Source organism: Pygocentrus nattereri, chromosome 16 (assembly GCF_015220715.1).
Source record: "Pygocentrus nattereri isolate fPygNat1 chromosome 16, fPygNat1.pri, whole genome shotgun sequence".
In the NCBI taxonomy this organism is placed as follows: domain Eukaryota; kingdom Metazoa; phylum Chordata; class Actinopteri; order Characiformes; family Serrasalmidae; genus Pygocentrus; species Pygocentrus nattereri.
In genome coordinates this window covers 9,016,382-9,037,828 of record NC_051226.1, presented here as the reverse complement: position 1 = coordinate 9,037,828, position 21,447 = coordinate 9,016,382, and the positions used below count along the sequence as shown (strand labels likewise).

The 21,447-nt window shown below is 41.5% G+C and overlaps 1 protein-coding gene across 8 annotated transcripts in view; it reads left to right on the top strand.

The window, feature by feature from the left end:
- The window catches only part of si:ch73-287m6.1 (RIMS-binding protein 2), a 95,312-nt gene that overhangs the window by 4,780 nt on the left and 69,085 nt on the right, over positions 1-21,447 (top strand). For 7 of the 8 annotated variants that reach the window (XM_037545953.1, XM_037545952.1, XM_017714251.2 and 4 more), the window contains exon 3: positions 13,352-13,495. In XM_037545953.1, coding sequence (XP_037401850.1) covers positions 13,352-13,495 — 144 coding nt within the window. Of the gene's footprint in view, positions 1-5,300; positions 5,457-13,351; positions 13,496-21,447 lie in introns of those variants that run through there. The other variant, XM_037545955.1, reaches the window with a different exon arrangement.

Sequence of the window (21,447 nt, the reverse complement as noted above, 5' to 3'; positions counted from 1 at the left end):
TTCAGAGAATCTGGGGAAATCTCTGCGTGTAAACGGAAAGAAAGGCCAAAAGCCAACACTGAATGCCTCACACTGCACTGCATTAAAAATGACATGCTTCTGTATCAATATAACCACATGGCCTCAGGAACATTCCAGAAGACCCTTGTCAGTGAATACAGTTTGTCGCTGAATCCACAAATGCAAGTTAAGGCTGTGCTTCTGGGCTGAAGCTCATCTGAGATGGAATGACGCAAAGTGAAATTGGTGCTGTGGTCTGATGAGTCCACCTTTCAAATTGTTTTTGGAAATAATGAACATTGTGTTCTTTGGACCAAAGAGGAAAAGGACCATCCCAACTGCTGTCCATGTCCCATTGGCATGGGTAACATTAACACAGTGGGAAACATGCTCCTGTCCCAACTTTTTTGGAATACATTACAGGCATCAAATATATATATTTATGCATATACATACATACACACACACACACACACACACACAAAAACTATAAATTAGTTGATGTTTTAATTGTGTTGTAATGTTTTCAACTTAATAAAGGTCAAATATTTGATTTGCAGATCATTGCTGTCTGGTTTTATTTACATGTTTCCACCTGTCACAACTTCTTTGGAAATGGGCTTGTATACCAATGATGTGCTTTGTAAAAATATGCTTTGTGACAATGTCCTATAAACTGAACTGAAAAGCTTTTATCCAAAATCACAAGTTATGTAGATATTAGTAAAAAAAACAGAAGTGTAGACTTACAGTCTTAAAAATGGAAGGTGCCAAAAAGGGTTTTCTGTGTGACATCATAGAAAAAACTCTTTAATTTCCCTTTTTTGTAAATATGAATTGTGAATTTGAAGAACCTTTTAAAAGTTAAAAAAATATCCACATAATGTAAAGATTCTAGGGAGGAGTCTTCAATTGATATAGAACCTTTACGATATAGGTTCTTTAAACTTTTGAAAGGTTTTGCAATCTTACAAATCTGTTTACAAAACATGGCTCTTTTGGGAGCCCAATGTGGCTCTTGAATGGCATCACTCAAAAACGCTTTGTGGTGTCTTTTTATGAAAAGCATATACCTTTTTACTGAGTTTGTGCACATACATGCACTATGTTGCCAAAAGTATTCAGTCACCCATCCAAATAGTTGAATTCAGGTTCGATTACTTCCATGGCCACAGGTGTATAAAACCACAAGCATTAGTGAAAGAATGAGTCGCTCTCAGGAGCTCAGTGAATTCCAGCGTGGTACTGTGATCAGATGCCACCTGTGCAACAAGCCCAGTCGTGAAATTTCCTCATCACAAAATATTCCACAGTCAACTGTCAGTGGTATTATAACAAAGTGGAAGCGATTGGTAATGACAGCAAGTCAGCCACGAAGTGGTAGGCAAAATGACAGAGCAAGGTCGAGATGTGTTCTCTGGAGTGACTAATCACGCTTCTCCATCTGGCAATCCGATGGACAAGTCTGGTTTTGGCGGTTGCCAGATGAATGATACTTGTCTGACTGCATTGTGCCAAGTGTAAAGTTTGGTGGAGGGGGGATTATGGTGTGGGGTTGTTTGTCAGGAGTTGGGCTCGGCCCCGTAGTTCCAGTGAAAGGAACTCTTAATGCTTCAGCAGACCAAGAGACAATTTCATGCTCCCAAATTTGTGGGAACAGTTTGGGGATGACCCCTTCCTGTACCAATATGACTGCCCACCAGTGCTTAAAGCAAGGTCCATAAGACATGGATGAGAGAGTTTGGTGTGGAAGAATTTGACTGGCCTGCACAGAGTCCTGACCTTAACCCGATAGAACACTTTTGGGATGAATTAGAGCGGAGACTGTGGGCCAGGCCTTCTCGTCCAACATCAGTGTCTGACCTCACAAATGCGCTTCTATAAGTATGGTCAAAAAGTCCCATAAACACACTCCTAAACCTCGCGGAAAGCCTTCCCAGAAGAGTTGATGCTGTTATAGCTGCAAAGGGTGGGCTGACATCATATTAAACCCTATGGATTAAGAATGGAATGTCACTCAAGGTTATATGCGAGTGAAGGCAAACGAGCGAATACTTTTGGCAATATAGTGTATGATTATCATTATCAAAAAGAGTCCAAATAGACTTGCTCTAATTCTAAATGTTGACTGCAGGCCTGAATCATCGCACACTTTCCTGTGTTGAGTACCCTCTAGACTTGGTTTCTGACTCTGTATAACATACTGGAACTGTAATAATGGTCAATAGCCACAAAATTTCAGAAGCAAAAATCAGAAGCAGATGGCTGCTTCTACTACTTCACCACTGCAGTGTACTTTTGTCCGTTCTTATAGATGGCAGTATGTCTGCATTTTGCCACAGAGAATATCTTTCACAATGTAATAAGGAGTTTGGGCAGAAGGTGGCACCAGCATACTTGTTAACATTCTGCTCACAGCCAGCAAACCATCACCTACCAATCAAAGTGCTACCACCAAGGGTGAGTCTCTGTACCATCCAATGGAAGGTGTGGCTCTGTCCTGTGACGAAACAGCGGCTGATGTGGAGGGGGGGGGGGGGGGGGGGGGGTGCAGTAGGTGTGGTTGTAATGTTCCATCCAATGAGGATGTGGCTGTGTGTGCCATGGTCCTATCCCTTGAGAATAGACATGGCATCTTAAACTGATGTATTTGTAAAGGAGTGCCCCAGTGGAAGAGAGGATCAGGGAGGTGTGTGAGTGTGCGTATGTGGTGGGGTAGGAGGGGTGGTGGCACTACAGGAGCTACTGGGGTTGCCAGGCAACAGAAAAGAGGAGATTGTAATGTTCCCTGCAGAATCTTTTTCTTTTTTTTTAACAAAGCTTTTTTTTTTCCTGCACAAAGAGCGACTAATGGCCTGGCAGTACCTGCTGCCCTGTCTAAGTAATCCCTCTTAATACCACTGTGACCATTCAAATCTCTGATGCACTGTGTGATAAACACTAGAAGTGATCTGAGATTCAGATCTGGTTGACTGCAGCCCAATGATACATAAACAGTATATATAAGTATGTATATATAGTATATATTTCTCATCCTACCCAACTGAATCAAAGGCAGAGTGACTTAGGCTTTAGACTAAATTCCTTTTGCTTTGAGTGATCCTGTGCGGTTATTATTCTTATTTTTTTTTTTAAATGATTGATTGATTTTGTCACTACCAAAACTTCCAAAAGTTACCAAATGTTTTAGCAGTGATAATTTTAACTGATTTCAGCATAACTCAAAATCACTAGCCAATACATGACTAGCAGACATAGTTTGAACAGTCTTATACACATAAAATCATGTTTTAGTTATTAAAACACATAACTGTTTACATAACTGCAGAAAATTTGCTTCTATAATGACAATTTTTAATGTTCCACACAGATTTTCAGATTTTGAGACACTTTTATTTCAAAACAACGGGATCTAAGGGCTCATGACATAGCAACGAGGGACAGAAACGCAGCTGTAAAATGCAACCGCGGGTAAAATAAGATAAACTCAGTTGTGACGTGAAAATGTGGGTCAGCATTTCTTGAACAGGGTTTCTTATTTATAAATGAAACTCATGGTAAATCTAAATCTTTCAATTTCACATTACAAGAAATCATAAAAATCTTTTAAAAACTAAATATTACTTTTACAAGTTAAACTTAGGGGTTAGATCCCGTTGTTTTGAAATAAAAGTGTCTCAAAATCTGAAAATCTGTGTGGAACATTAAAAATCTTTTAAAAACTAAATATTACTTTTACAAGTTAAACTTAGGGGTTAGGGTTTGGGACAGCTACCTCCCAATAGAAAGTAGCCTATAAATGAAGATTTTGTAAATATTTAACCTGTTATCTTATTAGCTTTATGTTTTTGCATATTACCAATATTCATTGAAAAATAATATTCTTTAAATACATAAGAACACAGCATCTCTGTGACACATACAATCTGAACAAATATGAGCACAGTGCCTGTGTTAACACTAGAGAAGCACAAGTTTAAACGGCCCATATCCTATATTTTTACACTTCATGTCTCCACCCTGAGGTCCAATAATAATCACAATTTTTTACATGACCACCGTCCAACTTCTCCTTCTCCCCTAGAATTAAACATGCTCATTTTGTTTCTGTGCCTTTAAGGCTGATATATGTAAATTACCCATGTTCTGACTGGCTGCTCTGCATTGTGCTTGGGCAGAGTTAAAGTGCTGTAGGCTAAGTAGGCAGATGTAGACTATATTGCCAAAAGCATTTGCTCATCTGGCTTCACATGCTTATGAACTTGAGTGACATCCAATTCTTAATCCATAGGGTTTAATATGATGTGGCCACTGTTTGCAGCTATAACAGCTTCAACTCTTCTGGGAAGGCTTTCCACAAGGTTTAGGCTCACAGTCTCCGCTCTAATTCATCCCAAAGGTGTTCTATTGGGTTATGGTCAGGACTCTGTGCAGGCCAGTCAAGTTCTTCCACACCAAACTCGCTCATCCATGTCTTTATGGACCTTGCTTTGCATGCTGGTGTACAGTCATATTGGAACAGGAAGGGGCCGTCCCTGAACTGTTCCCACAAAGCTGGGAGCACAAAATTGTCCAAAATCTCTTGGTCAGCTGAAGCATTAAGAGCTCCTTTCACTGGAACTAAGGGGCCGAGCCCAACTCCTGAAAAACAACCCCACACCATAATCCCCCCTCCACCAAACTTTGGGTCACTATTGATTTCTATTGTTTCTTAGCAACATTATCCTTGTAGCTCCAGCACTAAACTAAAGAAGCAACATTTGGAAACGAAACATGTCTTGGCTGATCGACTACATCGATTTGATTTTTCGCCGGAGTGTTCTTTTAACTGGACAAATAAGATTGTTTAAAAACATCCACTCCAGGTTAGAAAAGGCAGGGGCTGAACGGGGGAGAAACAGAAGAAGGGGGTAAGTGAAGGAGAAAAGGGGAGGGTAGAAGGAGACATGATGAACAGGAGCGTGTATTTGTGTCCCGGGGCTTTGCTGGGCGCTGTGTAGAAGGACGGTCAGATGATTAAACAGTCCAGTCCAGTCCAGGAACGAGTCTGAGTAAAGACAACGTTTACTCGTCAGTCAAAGGAGTGCTCGCCTTCAGCGCGAGCGCGCAGGGCAGGAGACGGGGAGGGGGCATGTGTGTGTGTGTGTGTGTGTGTGCGCGCGCGCGTGCATTGAGTATGTGAAAGTGAGCATGCGCGTGAGCCGGGGTGTGCGTGTGCAGGAGAGAGAGAGAGAGAGAGAGAGAGAGAGAGATTCCATGCTTTGGCTCTCCCAGCCCAGAGATGCTCTCACTGAGCGATCTCCAGCTGTAAGACTAGCTGCAGCAGTGGGCTGGAGGGCACACGCACACCACAGACGTGTCGTCATTGCCACAGTCCTGGCAGCTGGTGGTGTGATGGTGTGAGGATAAAGGGAGAAGAGAAGACGAGAAGAAGGGAAGCTGTTGCCTTCTTGGAGGTACAGTGCAGCACACACACGCTGACAGCGCTGTTAACACGGTTAAAACGCGGAGGCGGCGAGCATGTGCTTGAATGTGAATGATACTGTTGCTGCGTTAGTGTGTGTGTGTGTGTGTGTGTGTGTGATGCTGAGCGGTGGCGATGACGCGCGGTTGCCCCTCCTTAGCTTCTGGCACACACACACACACACACACTGAACTCTAGCTTGGTTCAGACCGAGTGTGCGGCTCCTGTAATGCTGCAGTGGCTTGAGGTGAACCGTGCGAGCTGTTTAAATCAGAAGAAGGTGCTAGTCCATGCTAATTCACTGGCAGCAGCTGTGTGTGTGTGTGTGTGTGGTCGAGAGAGCACCAGAGTAAAGAGGGAATGAATGAGTGAGAGAGATAATGTGGGCACTCTAGGCAATATTTGTTTAACTGGTCAAGGTCACGCTTGGCCATCCAGGTGCTATAATCAAGACTGGCATGCTACACATTGTGAATGTGTGTGTTGGTGGACTGAGGCCATGTTTCACAGTTACTGCAGTCTCTCCGTTCCCAGGATGGCAAACACCCAGCAGGAGTGACAAGTCTCCACTCACTTCATTTACAAAAAATGAGCCGCAGTTAAAGGAATACTCCAGCTTTTTTACAACCTGGGCTCTGTCTGTTACAGAATGGTGAACGCTGGGGCTTCAATTTGTGCCAGAAATGTAAAATGTGAAGAAAAATCAACCCTGGTCAGGCTTATTTCTCCTAGCACCCCTATGGGATTCTAGGTAACATTTTCCAGCCATGCTAGATAAAATCTGGCTGTTTGAAGCTTGTAAAAGACTTCCAGAGGTCAAAAGGCCCAGAGTGAACTTGTTCATGAAAATTGGTCCCACCTGTTGGAAATTAACTTGTTGGTTAATTCCTCTGTCACTTAGTAATTATGCCCAGGGGTGAATTTAGCGATTCTGCGGCCCTATGCGAAACACAGGAATGGGAGGGGGCCCTGAATACACGTTTAAATTTGTAAAGGAGCAGTGTACACCACAACAAATGCTATCTTATTATTATTATTATTATTATTATTATTATTATTATTATCTCACCATATTGGCAGACCATTTTGCTCATTTTAAGAAAGATATCTGAGATAAGCAAAATGATCTGCCAGTATAGTGTGATCCTTTGGTACAGAGTAATGGAGAAGTAAAGTAATGAGTAACGAGATGACTTTTTTCCCAGGAAGTAATAAGTAATGCAATCCCATTATGTTTTCATAGAAGTAATTAGTTGTAATTTTTGAGTAGTTACCACAGCAGTGGAGCTATCTATACTAACGTTACTGTGGGGACTATGTCCGGTCTGTGCAGCGCTCTGTTCTGACTGAAAAAACAAAGTTAGCTTTGGGAGCCCTCTTTGGGCTTTTTGCTTTCCTCACTCTTTTTGCATTTCTGTGCTGCACTTGGATGATTTTATTTGATATTCTTTCTCAACACTTCAGGAAATCACACCGAAGGACCTCCTCTCCATAATGTACAACATCACTTAATTGCCTTTTTCATACTAGTCGGACTTTATGCAGGTGCATTATGAAGTTGGCCTGCATTAAAATGACTGAAAATAATCACTGTAATTGAAAATAACACACACACACATACACCTCTTTTAATGTAAGTCAATGAAACCAGAGGTTTTTCCAAGTAATTTTATGTCATTTCATTTGGTCCAGTCATCATTGAATAAGTTCAAATTATGTCCAACTGAAAAACAACAAAAATGGACATACAAGTTTATGTTCCAACAGCAGCTATATATATATATATTAGTGTGTGTCTGTGTGTGTACATATACGTATATGTATGTATATATATATATATGTATATATGTGTGTCTGTGTGTGTGTGTGTGTGTGTGTGTGTGTGTGTGTGTGTGTATTATTTAACATCAACATGTACATTATTTTAATGGGTCCCTTGGCTCATGGCAGCCCTCAATGGCTGCCTTCCTTCATCCAATGCAGGGACTCCTACCTGATTATTATAGTGGTTGTTTCGACACATTAGGCAGTTCTAACCAGTGCTAGATAACTTTGCTGTATGTAGCTAGATACTATGGATGTGCATTGTGACTATTTTTGATATTTGAATCTCTGTAAGGGTTAATATATGGGTTATTGATTAACTGCATGGAAGAGGAACCCTTCCCTTTAGTTTCCAGCCAAAATATAACAGTAAAACAAGAGCATTACTACAACCTGTGCAGAGTTTAAACACAAGTACGATAATTATATTAAACAAAAATGAACCAAAAATTACAGATATGTATTTTTTCATTTTACAGGATTCATTAGGCTTTCTCTGAAGACCTTGAGCGCCCTGAGGGTTTCCCCACTGCTCTAGCATATGGTCAATTACCACAGATTTCCCTGTAAAAGAGCCTAAAATCAGTTAACTCAGAAAAACTTTAAAGATGCCAGTGAGCAGGTCCTGAGACGCTTTCCATTACATTATATTAGGAGTGGTTTTTGAATGTTTCCTAGTATTTTCTATGTACAGCGAAATGTTCAGTAATGATCGCACATGGTCAACAGCCTCATTCTACAGATACAAAAGATAGAGATCAGGTTGAAAAGTACTGGAGTATTCCTTTAAGCCTTTCTCGAAAGCACTGAGCTATTAGTGTGTCAGTTATCGGGGTGATTCATTGACTGATTGTTTGATTGATTAGCTCGCACCTTAAAGGCTGTACGGCTTTCTCAGTCGCTCTTAAATGGTTGAATTATTAGCCGATGGAAGTGTTGAGCTCTGCGATTAGCTGTGCGTTCCAGCAGCTCCATTGGCCGGCTCCCAGGCCTTTTTGCTGGTTGGTGAGGTGGCAGTTTGACTGGCTCTCTGTGGTGATGTAGCATAGCATGACTGCCAGCTGGAAGGCTGACAGCCACACAGCCTTGTGACTGTTTGTAGTAGTGTGCAGCACTGTGTTTGTTGGGATTATGGAAGATTCTTGCAAGATCAACAGACACACTCATACACACATGTCTACGATCCAAGAGTATATCAATCTGTTGTCTATCCAGTGCTGGTAGTCTGGGATTGGAAATAGATCAGTGCCAATATGGTACTTACATAAAATAAATCAATTTTTTAAAATGTATATAACGTACAGTGTGTGGACCAGTTTAAGTACATGTACATTGTAATTGCAGTCATTGGCCAGTTTGATCAGGTACACCTACCAAAGGTGCACTTCGTAGGTTTATGATTACTGACTATGATTTCAGTACTTAATGAGCACTGAACAACTGCATGTTTCTTTAGAAAATAAATAGTGCAAAAATCATTGTATTCATAGTTTTTGAAAGTATTTTTTAAATGTAGTCCTACTCTTTTTAAATTGTCTTGGTATGAAATTATATTTTTTGCCATATCACCACATACTATAGCTTATCTTTTCCCATTTTGGTTGGGTTTCTGACGATCATGGTTGTTTGCTGACCACTATCAGCTGGATTTTTTACACTGAGGTTCGCAAAAGCCCCAGCAATACCGCCATGCCTGATACATTTGGCATACATATCTGCTTAGCGGTGGTCCTAAGGTGCTCCCTTTCCACTGATCGACACAGTGGTGGATGGCTTGTAAATTGTGTAGTTACAGGTGAGTCACAGCCATAAGCTTACAAAGTGCATCTATATGGTGGGTGAAGCTGGTAATGTGGCTGAAAATTGCAGGCAAGTTAAGCTTACCTAATATACTGGCACCTCAGAACATTTGTCTGCCAATGAATTAAGTGGACTTAACCTCGTCTTGATTCACCAGATCATGGTGGTGCTTACATGTGATAGTTTTGTTTTCCTAAGGCTGGATAGCTTTTTTTCTTTTTCCAAAAAGCTTTGGTGTGTAATTGTGTGTGGACGTCCTGTCGTGAATAGGGAGTAATGGACAAAGGGAGAATATCTGTCAAAGACATGGTTGGAGAAGAATGACAGAAATGCAGTACAGGGGGCGCGGTCAAGCTTGGCAGGAGAGTATAGTGAGTGTAGCTGTCCAAGTGGAAGAGTACACTTGCCTTTGTCTATGTGTCGATCTTACATTTACCGTCGCTGGAGCTTCAAGGACCTGGCTGTGGTTAAATGTTGCTTTTTTTGTGGTTCAGCAGCCACGTCTGACCCCAGCCTGGATTTGAAACAGAACTGTGGCTCTGATTACCACTCACTGCTTCTTTTCATGTGATTATAAGAAACCCACACCTGCTGTATGATCACCATAACCTAAGGGCAGTGTTTTCAGTACATTGCTGGATAACAGAAGTGCAGTCAAAGGGTTGGAGGGGAAAGTGTAAGAGACATCTCCAGCGAAGGGGAAGGTAATGGGAGCGGGCAGTAGCGCTCCCCTGAGTCATCCGTCCACACATGATGAGCTCGCAGCCAACACTGTACGGCTACTTCTCAGCACTATTACAAAAGGCAGTGATCGCCCGACTTTCAGGATTATAGAGCTTCCTGTGCTGCAGTGGCATTCAGGCCTTACTATGCATCCTTATTAGCCTGAAATGTGCCCAGGTCACTTACTATCTCATATACTGGAAAGCTTTCTCTCTGCTATTCAGAAAAGTGATGGCTTTGTCAAATCAGTTCTCTGATAAATAAAATTGGTTGGAAATTGTGTAAGTGCTCTTTTTGCACTGTCAGAAAGCAATGAGCAGTAAATTGTGAAATAAGCCTATTTGAATAGACTTGTACTGCCTTTGATATTGAATTTGACCAATTTAATAACAAGGACAGGACAGGTGCTTTCAAATAGGTCCGTGTTCTGGCCAGTTGTGAAAGTTTAACCCTTGAATGTAGGGCTGGGACCACTTGAAAATATTGATAAAGGCCATAAAATCAATAAGTAGAATCGATAGGGTTTTTCTTTCCATTTAGTGCATGAGCACTGTGCATGCTGAGCCTGGATCTTCTTGATTTACACACAGCAGGGAGTTGACCAGGGCAATGGCCTCACCAGAAACTGTATATTGTGTTCTTAATTATAGTTTAAAGTTTTATATTTGTGAGGTCTTTTCACACTCTGGTTTTAAGGCTTTAACACACTGAAACCTTCACATCAAGTCATGTGCTTTTTTTCAAAATGTAACACTAGAAGAAGACATAGGAGAATGAGAAATGGATTTATTGAGAAGTAACAGTGGATGTGTTGAACATGCATCCAATAATCCAATCATAATCAGATTTTGCCAGTTATCTGATTATTCAAATGGTCACATAAACAGCACACTCCAAGTTAGGTCTAGAAACCCGATTAAGGAATCTGATGAACAGAGCTGGATCTTAGTTCAGTAATCAGGTTTCTCAGTGTGTGTAAACTCTTACTCTGATTTCTTTTGGATTTCTTAATCTGCGCATGTGTGAAACAGAAGGCGGGATCAGAAATAAGCAAGCAGTGTTGCCACGACATGGCAGCAAAACACATTTGGAGCGACGCTGAAACTATTTACATTCTTGATGAAATTAAGGATTTAAATCTTTCTAGATGATGTAGGTTCATATTCTCAGGTAAAGTGGCACAATGTTTGTTTGTTTATTTATTTATTTATTTTAAAAACACCACAGCATGAAGTTTGATTTTATAATTTGCGTTTAAGTCACTGCTTCTACTGTGAGTTCATTGGCTTGTTACAAAGCAGACATCTGACTACTGTGTGATTCATGTAGACCATATAAACAGCATGAGAAGTTCCACTGACTCCGACAGGAGCTGAAACGGTACAACAGTGCTGTGTGTGTGTGTGTGTGTGTGTGTGTGTGTGTGTTGGACTTCAACGCTGTTATTCAGGTTGAGCTCACGGTCAGACTACATCCATCAGCTCTGAAAGATGGCATAAGTGTTCATGTTTACGCTTTGAAACAAGTGATTTTTGGGCTGTAAAACTTGGACTTAAGGCTATGGAATCTGTTCTGCTGCTGTTCTTTGTATTTAGTCTCCTAGTGGGAACATCCATCTTATACACTTCCTAAATCAGAAAACAAAAGATGCTTTGGAAAAGTTTCTCAACCATTTACTCACTCAGGCTGGCTAAAGGTGCAGTTATAACGGCATAGGACTGTCATAATCATAAGATTTTAGCTGACGATTAATTGACAAGTAAATAATTGTGATTAACAATTTGTGTTTTTTCGTTCATTGTTTGTAACTAAGGGCGGCACGGTGGCGTGGTGGGCAGCGCTGTCGCCTCACAGCGAGGAGGGCCTGGGTTCGATTCCCCGGCCGGGCGGCCAGGGTCCTCTCTGTGTGGAGTTTGCATGTTCTCCCAGTGTCTGCGTGGGTTTCCTCCGGGTTCTCTGGTTTCCTCCCACAGTCCAAAGACATGCAGTCAGGCCAATTGGACATGCTAAATTGCCCCTAGGTGTGACTGTCTGTCTGTCTGCCCTGCGATGGACTGGCGACCTGTCCAGGGTGTATCCTGCCTTCCGCCCGAAGACTGCTGGGATAGGCTCCAGCATCCCCCTGACGGAGAAGCGGCTTAGAAAATGGATGGATGTTTGTAACTACACTGTTAGAAATAAAGGTTCTGTTCAGGAACATCTTTTCTTCTGCAAAAACTGCCCCGGTCACCGTTTCATACCTTTGCTTCTGAGAGTGGATTGAAAACATACAGGCCTAAAGCGCTAACACGGACTGTACTGTCGAATCAAAATTGAGCACACACTATTATATGTGCACAATCTCAAAAATTGCCTAGAGTTTTACCACTGAGGATACATGTAAACATTTTATATGTTCTGCTGATTGAATCACATCTGAATCTGGCTCTAGATATAGATATGTACACAGTATGTAACTGCAAAAGATGTTTCAAATAATAAATAATGAAAATTTAAGATTTTTTTTTTAAAATCACCCCCACTTTTAAATACAAGGGTGTTTTTCTAACTGTTTGTACGTTCATTGGGTTATAAAATGATATGCAAACTGCTGTCAAAGTGAAAATTCTCAAACTTTTATTGACAAGAAGATAACATAATAAATAACTGTATAATAAACTATATTTTTGGTATTTTATTGCTCTCTGAAGAAAAATGGATGAAACAGAGGCCAAGAATCACAGAATAAGCATTTAAGATTTAATAGTGTCTCGTATAATCATCAGTCATCAATCTAGCATACGACAGATCAAAAGAAAGAGTTTGCTACTTGAATAGCTTGTGAGCAACTAACCAACTAAAGCTGAAGACGTCTCAGGTAACCACAAACTAGATTTGACTTGCTTGGACCAATTAGTATCAGTTATAAGAGAGTGGTCGACGTTATCTGTTCTTTTTAGCAGTGTGAGTCTTGTTTTTCACAGCTCTCTCTGTGATCTATTAAAAAAGAAGTTGAAAGGCATGAGAGCTCTCTTTGTGGAGGCCTCCTGGCAGCGTTTGACACTACTGCATAGTAGTCATTAATAAATGATCAGTAATGGACATGGGTGGAAAGACGGACTGGTTTGCCAGCGCAACACTCCCAAAGCTCAGCTCACAGCTTCGGTTTGATTACAGCACTCCCACGCTGGTATTTCTGGCAGTACCGCAGTGCTGGCAGCCATCAGGACACAGCAGCAAGTGCTTGCTACACTGAATCTGGCTCTGCATGTGTTAAGCCTTATGTGTTAGCGATAAAACGTAAAGAACCCATTACAGGGTGTTTCTCCTGAGTATTGATATTTTTAGCTGATTGCTGCTGTTCTCTTTGTTTTCACTCTACAAGTTGTAGATGAGCACCAAACCCACCCAATCCCCTTCAGAGCTCCCTCAATGGCTCTGTGCCTACCAGTTGTGCCTCTTACAGGAACATGTTCATTTGGCTCTTATTGATGCATTTCTGCTTGACTTCCTCAGTACTGAATACATTTCCTCCCGGTTTTCTTCCGTTTTCCCCCTCAGCTGAAACATGACATCCTTCCCTTGCACCTGTCCACTCATTCGGCTCACAACGTGACCCGTTTCCACCTGCTGGAGGAGAAGAACAGAGCCCTAAAGCTAGAGGTGGCCGCTTTGAAGCAGCAGAAGCAGCACTACAGATCTCTGGTGAGTCTGCAGGTCTTAATGTCGTGTGTGTTGTACTCCTGGTCTGGGCATTGTGGGCAGAGCATGGATAGGTCATTTAGAACTGACAAGTCACATGAACCAGTGTGAATTGAAGAGAACGTTCTAAAGCAGTACGAATGGAGGAGAACGACCTGAAGCAGTGTGAATGGAGCAGAACATTTTTGGACAGTGTAAATGAGGGAGAATATTCTACAACAGTGATGGAAGAGGGTGAATTAAGAACATTCTGAAAGTGTGAACAGAGGAGACAATTCTAGAAGTGTGAGTAGGAGAGAACATCTTATAACAGTGTGAATGAGGAACATTCTAAAATGATGTGAACAGAGGAGACCATTCTAGAATAGTGTGAGTAGGAGAGAACATCCTGTAACAGTGTGAATGAAGAACATTCTAAAACGGTATGAACAGAGGAGACCATCCGAGAACAGTGTGAGTAGGAGAGAACATCATGTAACTGTGTGAATGAAGAACATTCTAAAACGGTGTGAACAGAGGAGACCATTCTAGAACAGTGTGAGTAGGAGAGAACATCATGTAACAGTGTGAATGAAGAACATTCTAAAACGATGTGAACAGAGGAGACCATTCTAGAACAGTGTGAGTAGGAGAGAACAACCTATAACAGTATGAATGAAGAATATTATAAAACGATGTGAACAGAGGAGACCATTCTAGAACAGTGTGAGTAGGAGAGAACATCCTGTAACAGTGTGAATGAGGAACATTCTAAAACGGTATGAACAGAGGAGACCATCCGAGAACAGTGTCAGTAGGAGAGAACATCTTATAACAGTGTGAATGAGGAACATTCTAAAACGGTGTGAACAGAGGAGACCATTCTAGAACAGTGTGAGTAGGAGAGAACATCTTATAACAGTGTGAATGAAGAACATTCTAAAATGGTGTGAACAGAGGAGACAATTCTAGAACAGTGTGAGTAGGAGAGAACATCATGTAACAGTGTGAATGAAGAGCATTCTAAAATGGTGTGAACAGAGGAGACCATTCTAGAACAGTGTGAGTAGGAGAGAACATCCTGTAACAGTGTGAATGAAGAACATTCTAAAACGATGTGAACAGAGGAGACCATTCTAGAACAGTGTCAGTAGGAGAGAACATCATGTAACAGTGTGAATGAGGAACATTCTAAAACGATATGAACAGAGGAGACCATCCTAGAACAGTGTGAGTAGGAGAGAACATCCTGTAACAGTGTGAATGAGGAACATTATAAAACGGTGTGAACAGAGGAGACCATCCTAGAACAGTGTGAGTAGGAGAGAACATCTTATAACAGTGTGAATGAAGAACATTCTAAAACGATGTGAACAGAGGAGACCATTCTAGAACAGTGTGAGTAGGAGAGAACAACCTATAACAGTGTGAATGAAGAAAATTCTAAAACGATGTGAACAGAGGAGACCATTCTAGAACAGTGTGAGTAGGAGAGAACATCTTATAACAGTGTGAATGAGGAACATTATAAAACGATGTGAACAGAGGAGACCATTCTAGAAAAGTGTGAGTAGGAGAGAACATCCTGTAACAGTGTGAATGAAGAACATTCTAAAATTATGTGAACAGAGGAGACCATTCTAGAACAGTGTCAGTAGGAGAGAACATCTTATAACAGTGTGAATGAAGAACATTCTAAAACGATGTGAACAGAGGAGACCATTCTAGAACAGTGTGAGTAGGAGAGAACATCTTATAACAGTGTGAATGAAGAACATTCTAAAACGATGTGAACAGAGGAGACCATTCTAGAACAGTGTGAGTAGGAGAGAACAACCTATAACAGTGTGAATGAAGAAAATTCTAAAACGATGTGAACAGAGGAGACCATTCTAGAACAGTGTGAGTAGGAGAGAACATCTTATAACAGTGTGAATGAGGAACATTATAAAACGATGTGAACAGAGGAGACCATTCTAGAACAGTGTGAGTAGGAGAGAACATCTTATAACAGTGTGAATGAGGAACATTATAAAACGGTGTGAACAGAGGAGACCATTCTAGAACAGTGTGAGTAGGAGAGAACATCTTATAACAGTGTGAATGAGGAACATTATAAAACGGTGTGAACAGAGGAGACCATTCTAGAACAGTGTGAGTAGGAGAGAACATCTTATAACAGTGTGAATGAGGAACATTATAAAACGATGTGAACAGAGGAGACCATTCTAGAAAAGTGTGAGTAGGAGAGAACATCATGTAACAGTGTGAATGAGGAACATTCTAAAACGGTGTGAACAGAGGAGACCATTCTAGAACAGTGTGAGTAGGAGAGAACATCTTATAACAGTGTGAATGAGGAACATTATAAAACGGTGTGAACAGAGGAGACCATCCTAGAGACTCCCTGCAGTCGCTCACAGGTACATTAAACCAACCCATCATTTGACTGTTGGTGAATACTGGGTCACTGAGCTCTGAGCTTAAGAGCATGGAGAAGAAAAAGGGTGGAGGAAGTCTTTCAAGGTTTTCCAAGGTCCCAAGTGTCATGATGTTGAATCTATTGTTGCCCTGACAACTGTCCCACTGGCAGACGGATAATGGAAAACTGGCTGACCATAGTGGTGCCTGTTGTCACAGGTTTCTGTGACTGCAGATTGTTTTTTGCTGTAAAGGGATGTGACATGCAGAAAGCGAGGCAGGGCACACCCTGTCTATCTGTCCTTCTTATTGCTGTTGCATTCATTTGTCCATCTTCTTCTCTACTGTTCCATACATATCATCTATTGTCTTGTCCTTATTGTAAAGTATACTAAATAGTTTACTGTGTGCATTATTATATTGCCTGTGTCCACTGTTGTCGCCACCTGTTGTCTGTTGCTGTTGTGTTCATTGTAACACTGTAATTGCAGGTGCTGTATTTTTAGTTCAAACCTATATTGTGGCTATAACAGCTAGGCCTTCAGTTCAGGCCATAAATGTTTTGCTAGCACCTCTGTGTTAGATTTCTATGTTAGCTCTATGCTAACAGTGGTGCACATTAACATTTTTTGATATTTTTTTGATGAAAAACAGGTATGTGAAGTGAGTAGAAGATGTTCTGTATGTTTTATTCGAAGCTTTTAAGACATTGACACGTTACCTTGTATGTAGCCGTTTTACAGGGACTTAATAGACCCACCACTTTCCATTTCTAACAAACAATTGACTGAAACCTGGTTCGACTGCCGCTCGCACTCACAGTCAGGACTTGCAAAAGGCCTAGATTGACGTTTTTTCTTACAAATCTAGTATCTAGTATCTAGTATCTAGATAAGTGTAACGTGACTGAAAGGGCCAGACGCTCATGGTAAAAACCAAAAGATGAGGCTTTAATATCAAAGGGTTTGACAAGAATCATGGTCAGTAGACAGGTGTGGGTCAGATCCAAAGGTACAAAAAAGCAATCATAACCAGAGGGCAAAGACAAAAGGGAAAAACCAGAAATCCAGAAAAAAAAAGGCTATCACAAAAACACAGGAGAATCGCTCAGTAACTCTACAGGAGAAGCAATACCTCACAATCTGGCTAAGCTAAAGCCCAGGCTTTTAAACTAAACAAGAATGAGGAAGTTCTGTCACATGATCTCCCAAGGGGTTCTGGGAGATGGAGTCCTTGTGAGAACTGGGGCCAGAAGGATGTATGACAGTAAACATGATGATTGATGACATAGAAGTGAATTAAAAAAGGCCGTCTTTGTAAGTCTAAACAACCTCTACTGTATATTTCCTTCATGCAATAGATGAGAAAGAATGACACTAAAGTCTGACTTCAGTTTAGATTTACAGTTGCAGTGCACCTTAATAAACATAATGTGTGTCTGTAAATGTGTCAGTTTAGCCAGTTTGGCTCTTTTTCAACTGTATTTGACTTTCATTATCCAAGAAGGGCAAAGGTAAGTTGAGTAAATATTGGAAGGAGCAAAAGGCCAAACTTGAATAAAAGGGTTCAACTGTGTAATGTAAGTTACTCATTTTGTTTCAGATTAGATTTTCGTTTGGCTATCTAACACTGACACGCTACATTGCTGCAATATATAAATATGGCATCAGTTATTCACTACAGACACTGTATTATTAATTCACAGGCCAATGTATATACATGGGTCTGCCTCCGAGTGTCCATGCATGATGCACTGTGCATGCAAATATGATAGGAATGTCATGTGACTTAGAAAGTATGCACATTTGAATGTGTTTTAGCATTAAAATTTCAACAGCACCAGATAAGCACACAGTAACTTACCGCCCTTAATGCAGTGTGCTACTCATGTGCCTTCGATCCTGGATCCAACACAAATCATCTGAAACAGAGCGTGGAAAATAGAGTATGCGCAGGCTGGCTTGTGTCCAGCCTCTAGTTTATCAAACACCCTCGTTTATAAGCCGCACTGTTGTGAGTCAATTATGAGTCATGTGTTACTGGGATGAGCTAGACAGATAGTTTGTGACAGCGTCTGTTGCATGAGTCCCGTGGCCGGTTGCCAGGCGACCCACAATGACTGACAGCGCCGAGAGTCGACCTGTGGTGATGAATGACCTTCTGTCTCTGGAGAAAGTGTCACGCTCCTACCGTTGCTCGGGACCTGCCCTCACCGTCGTCATGGCAATACAACTGCTGCAGAAATATGGGACGTGGCAGAAGAGCCTTTTCTGCAACATAATTGGTTTGAGGATAATAACAGTCATGAGTGTAATGACAATGGGTGATAATTAATAGAGACTAATAATGGTGGCGAGAGAGGCTACAGTCTACTTAATTAGCAAAGCCAATGTACATTTCAGTGGAGGATTCAAGAGCACACCGTGGCGCAGGGCGTGGATGCTAGAGACGTACGGCGAAAGGGTTGTTTGAGCACAGCTGGTTCTGGCCAGGGCCTTGCCATCTCTTCTAATAGAATTAGACTCAGAATTAGACTCAGTGTTCTTCCAGCTGGCCCATATTGCTCCTATAACTCTATTATCCTCTCCATTGCATCGACTGGAACAGACATTTAAAGCAGGGGGTCAGCTCCATTCCAGCTCCCTGTCTCTGAGCTTCAGAAGTCCTGCCAGTGTCTGCTTTGACCCTGTGCTTCTTTGATTGATTGATATGTTCATGATTTAAGTCACGCAAATGTACAAACCCATTCTTTTTTATGGATCTGTACTGCAAAGTACTTGATTAACCATTAGAGTTGCCAGCATTTTCACTGTTTGGCTATTTGTTACGTTCCATCACAGGAAGTAGAGGCGTCATGCAAGCCAAAATTCTGGGTTAGTACAATTAGCCAGGGGGATGGGGTCCTTCCCCAAGAAAGAAGAGAAAATAATGACCCCGTTTTCTCCAATTTGACACATACTTTTAAAGACGTTGGGGAGATTATTTTGAAACTAATCAGTTTCTGTACATCAGTAATCTTCCACTTTATATTAGGGTAAATACTGTATATTTATTTAAAGGTTTTCATGTAAATTATTTGTCCTGTTATGGTTGAAAAAGACTCTCACTTATTCACTCACTTGTACACTAGCTTACACTGCTGCCACAGGGGCATACATTCACATAAAAAGACTATGTCCACAATCAGATTCATTTAGAGAATATACACTATATTGCCAAAAGTATTCACTCAGGTGTTCTAGTCACTTCCATGGCCAAGTACCTAGGCCTACAGACTGCTTCTACAGACATTAGTGAAAGAATGGGTCGCTCTCAGGAGCTCAGTGAATTCCAGTGTGGTACCATGACAGAATGCCACCTGTGCAACAAGTATAGTTGTAAAATTTCCTCACTACTAAATATTCCACAGTCAACTGTCATTGGTATTATAACAAAGTGATTGGGAACGACAGCAACTCAGTCACAAAGTGATAGGCCACATAAAATTACAGAGCGGGGTCAGCGGATGTTGAGGCGCATAGTGCGCAGAGGTCGCCAACTTTCTGCAGAGTCAATCGCTGCAGACCTCCAAACTTCATGTGGCCTTCAGATCAGCTCAAGAACAGCGTAGAAAGCTTCATGGAATGTGTTTCCAAGGCAGAGCAGCTGCATCCAGGCCTTACATCACCAAGCGCAATGCAAAGGTCAAATGCAGTGGCGTAAAGCACCACCACTGGACTCTAGAGCAGTGGAGACGTGTTCTCTGGAGTGATGAATCACACTTCTCCGTCTGGCAATCCGATGGATGAGTCTGGGTTTGGTGGTTGCCAGGAGAACAGGACTTGTGTTACTGCATTGTGCCAAGTGTAAAGTTTGGTGGAGGGGGGATTATGGTCTGGGGCTGTTTTTCAGGAGTTGTCTTAATGCTTCAGCAGACCAAGAGATTTTGGACAGTTTCATGCTCCCAACTTTGTGGGAACAGTTTGGGGACGGCCCTTTCCTGTTCTTGTTCCAGCATGACCGTGCACCAGTGCACAAAGCAAGGTCTATAAAGACATGGATGAGCAATTTTGGTGTGGAAGAACTTGACTGGCCTGCACAGAATCCTGACCTCAACCCAGTAGAACACCTTTGGGATGAATTTGAGTGGAGACTGTGAGCCTAAACCTTGTGCAAAGCCTTCCCAGAAGAGTTGAAGCTGTTATAGCTGCAAACGGTGGCCACATCATATTAAACCCTATATTGGCCACATCATATTAAACCCTATAGATTCAGAATGGGATGTCACTAAAGTTCAAAGGTGTGTGAAGGCAGACAAGCAAATGCTTTTGGCCATATAGTGTAGATAAACCCAGAGTTAAAGGAGACCTGCCAACATGGTAAATGCTGTATTTTCAAACACAGTGCATAGAAAGCTGCCTGCGTACAGATGAGACCGCAAACCGATGTAAGGTTCACATGGCTCTCCCTGACCAACATTAAATAGGATGCCGTACTACACAAGTTAGAAGGCGAAACAACCAAATGGATGGCTACTAACTCTTAACTGGTACTAGCTATAGTCAAATTATTTTGCAAAGCAAACTATGCCTATATTTCTTAAATGGACTTAAGTGTAAATAACTAAGTGCATTTCATTTTCACTCTCTGCTTTCACACCGTTCATCAACCTGCTGCTGCAAACTGATTTCATCCTGCAACTTTTGGAGGAACCCAATACCATAAGGAGGGGGAGTGTGTCTCTGAAGTGTGATCTGTGACGTAATTATGTTTGACTCATATTAAGTTAATTAAGTGACACTTTTTAATCCCACAGACAGTGAAATTTCACCTCTGCATTTAACCCATCCGTGAAGTGAAACACCACATACTCACTAGTGAGCACACACACACACACACTAGGGGGCAGTGAGCACACTTGCCCGGGGTGGTGGGCAGCCCTATCCATGGCGCCTGGGGAGCAATTAGAGGTTAGGTGTCTTGCTCACGGCCACCTCAGTCATAGACTGTTGGCACTGGGGATCGAGCCGGCAACCTTCTGGTCACAGGGCCAGTTCCCTAACCTCCAGCCCATGACTGCCCCAATATAAAATGTATATATAAAATGGTATAAATGTGTACATATAAAATGACCACAACTACATATTATAAAAAAAAAATAATCCAGTAAAATTCAATAAAAATATTAAATATACATATATCAAAAATCTGGTGGGACTCATGCCCCCCCAGCTTGAATGGGCATTACACCCATGACAAGAAGACAAATAAAACAGACCAACAATTCAGGGAAATGCCAGTTTTAAATTTAAAAAGGACTGTAAGATGTGGTGAGTTTGCTCATATTGTCAAGGAAGTATGTATATTAACTAAAAAAGGAAGGCCTAAATGTGAGCATAGCATTATCACTAACATGGCTTAAAAGTTCCTCTGCCTGATGTTAGCGAAGTCCAGAAACAGTGAAAATACATTTCTCTGACAGAGTAATATGTTGCCACATTGTTCATTAAGGAAAAAAGACCATTAGATGATGAGTCGTCATCACCATACAGTTAGCTGTTAGCTCATCCTAAGCT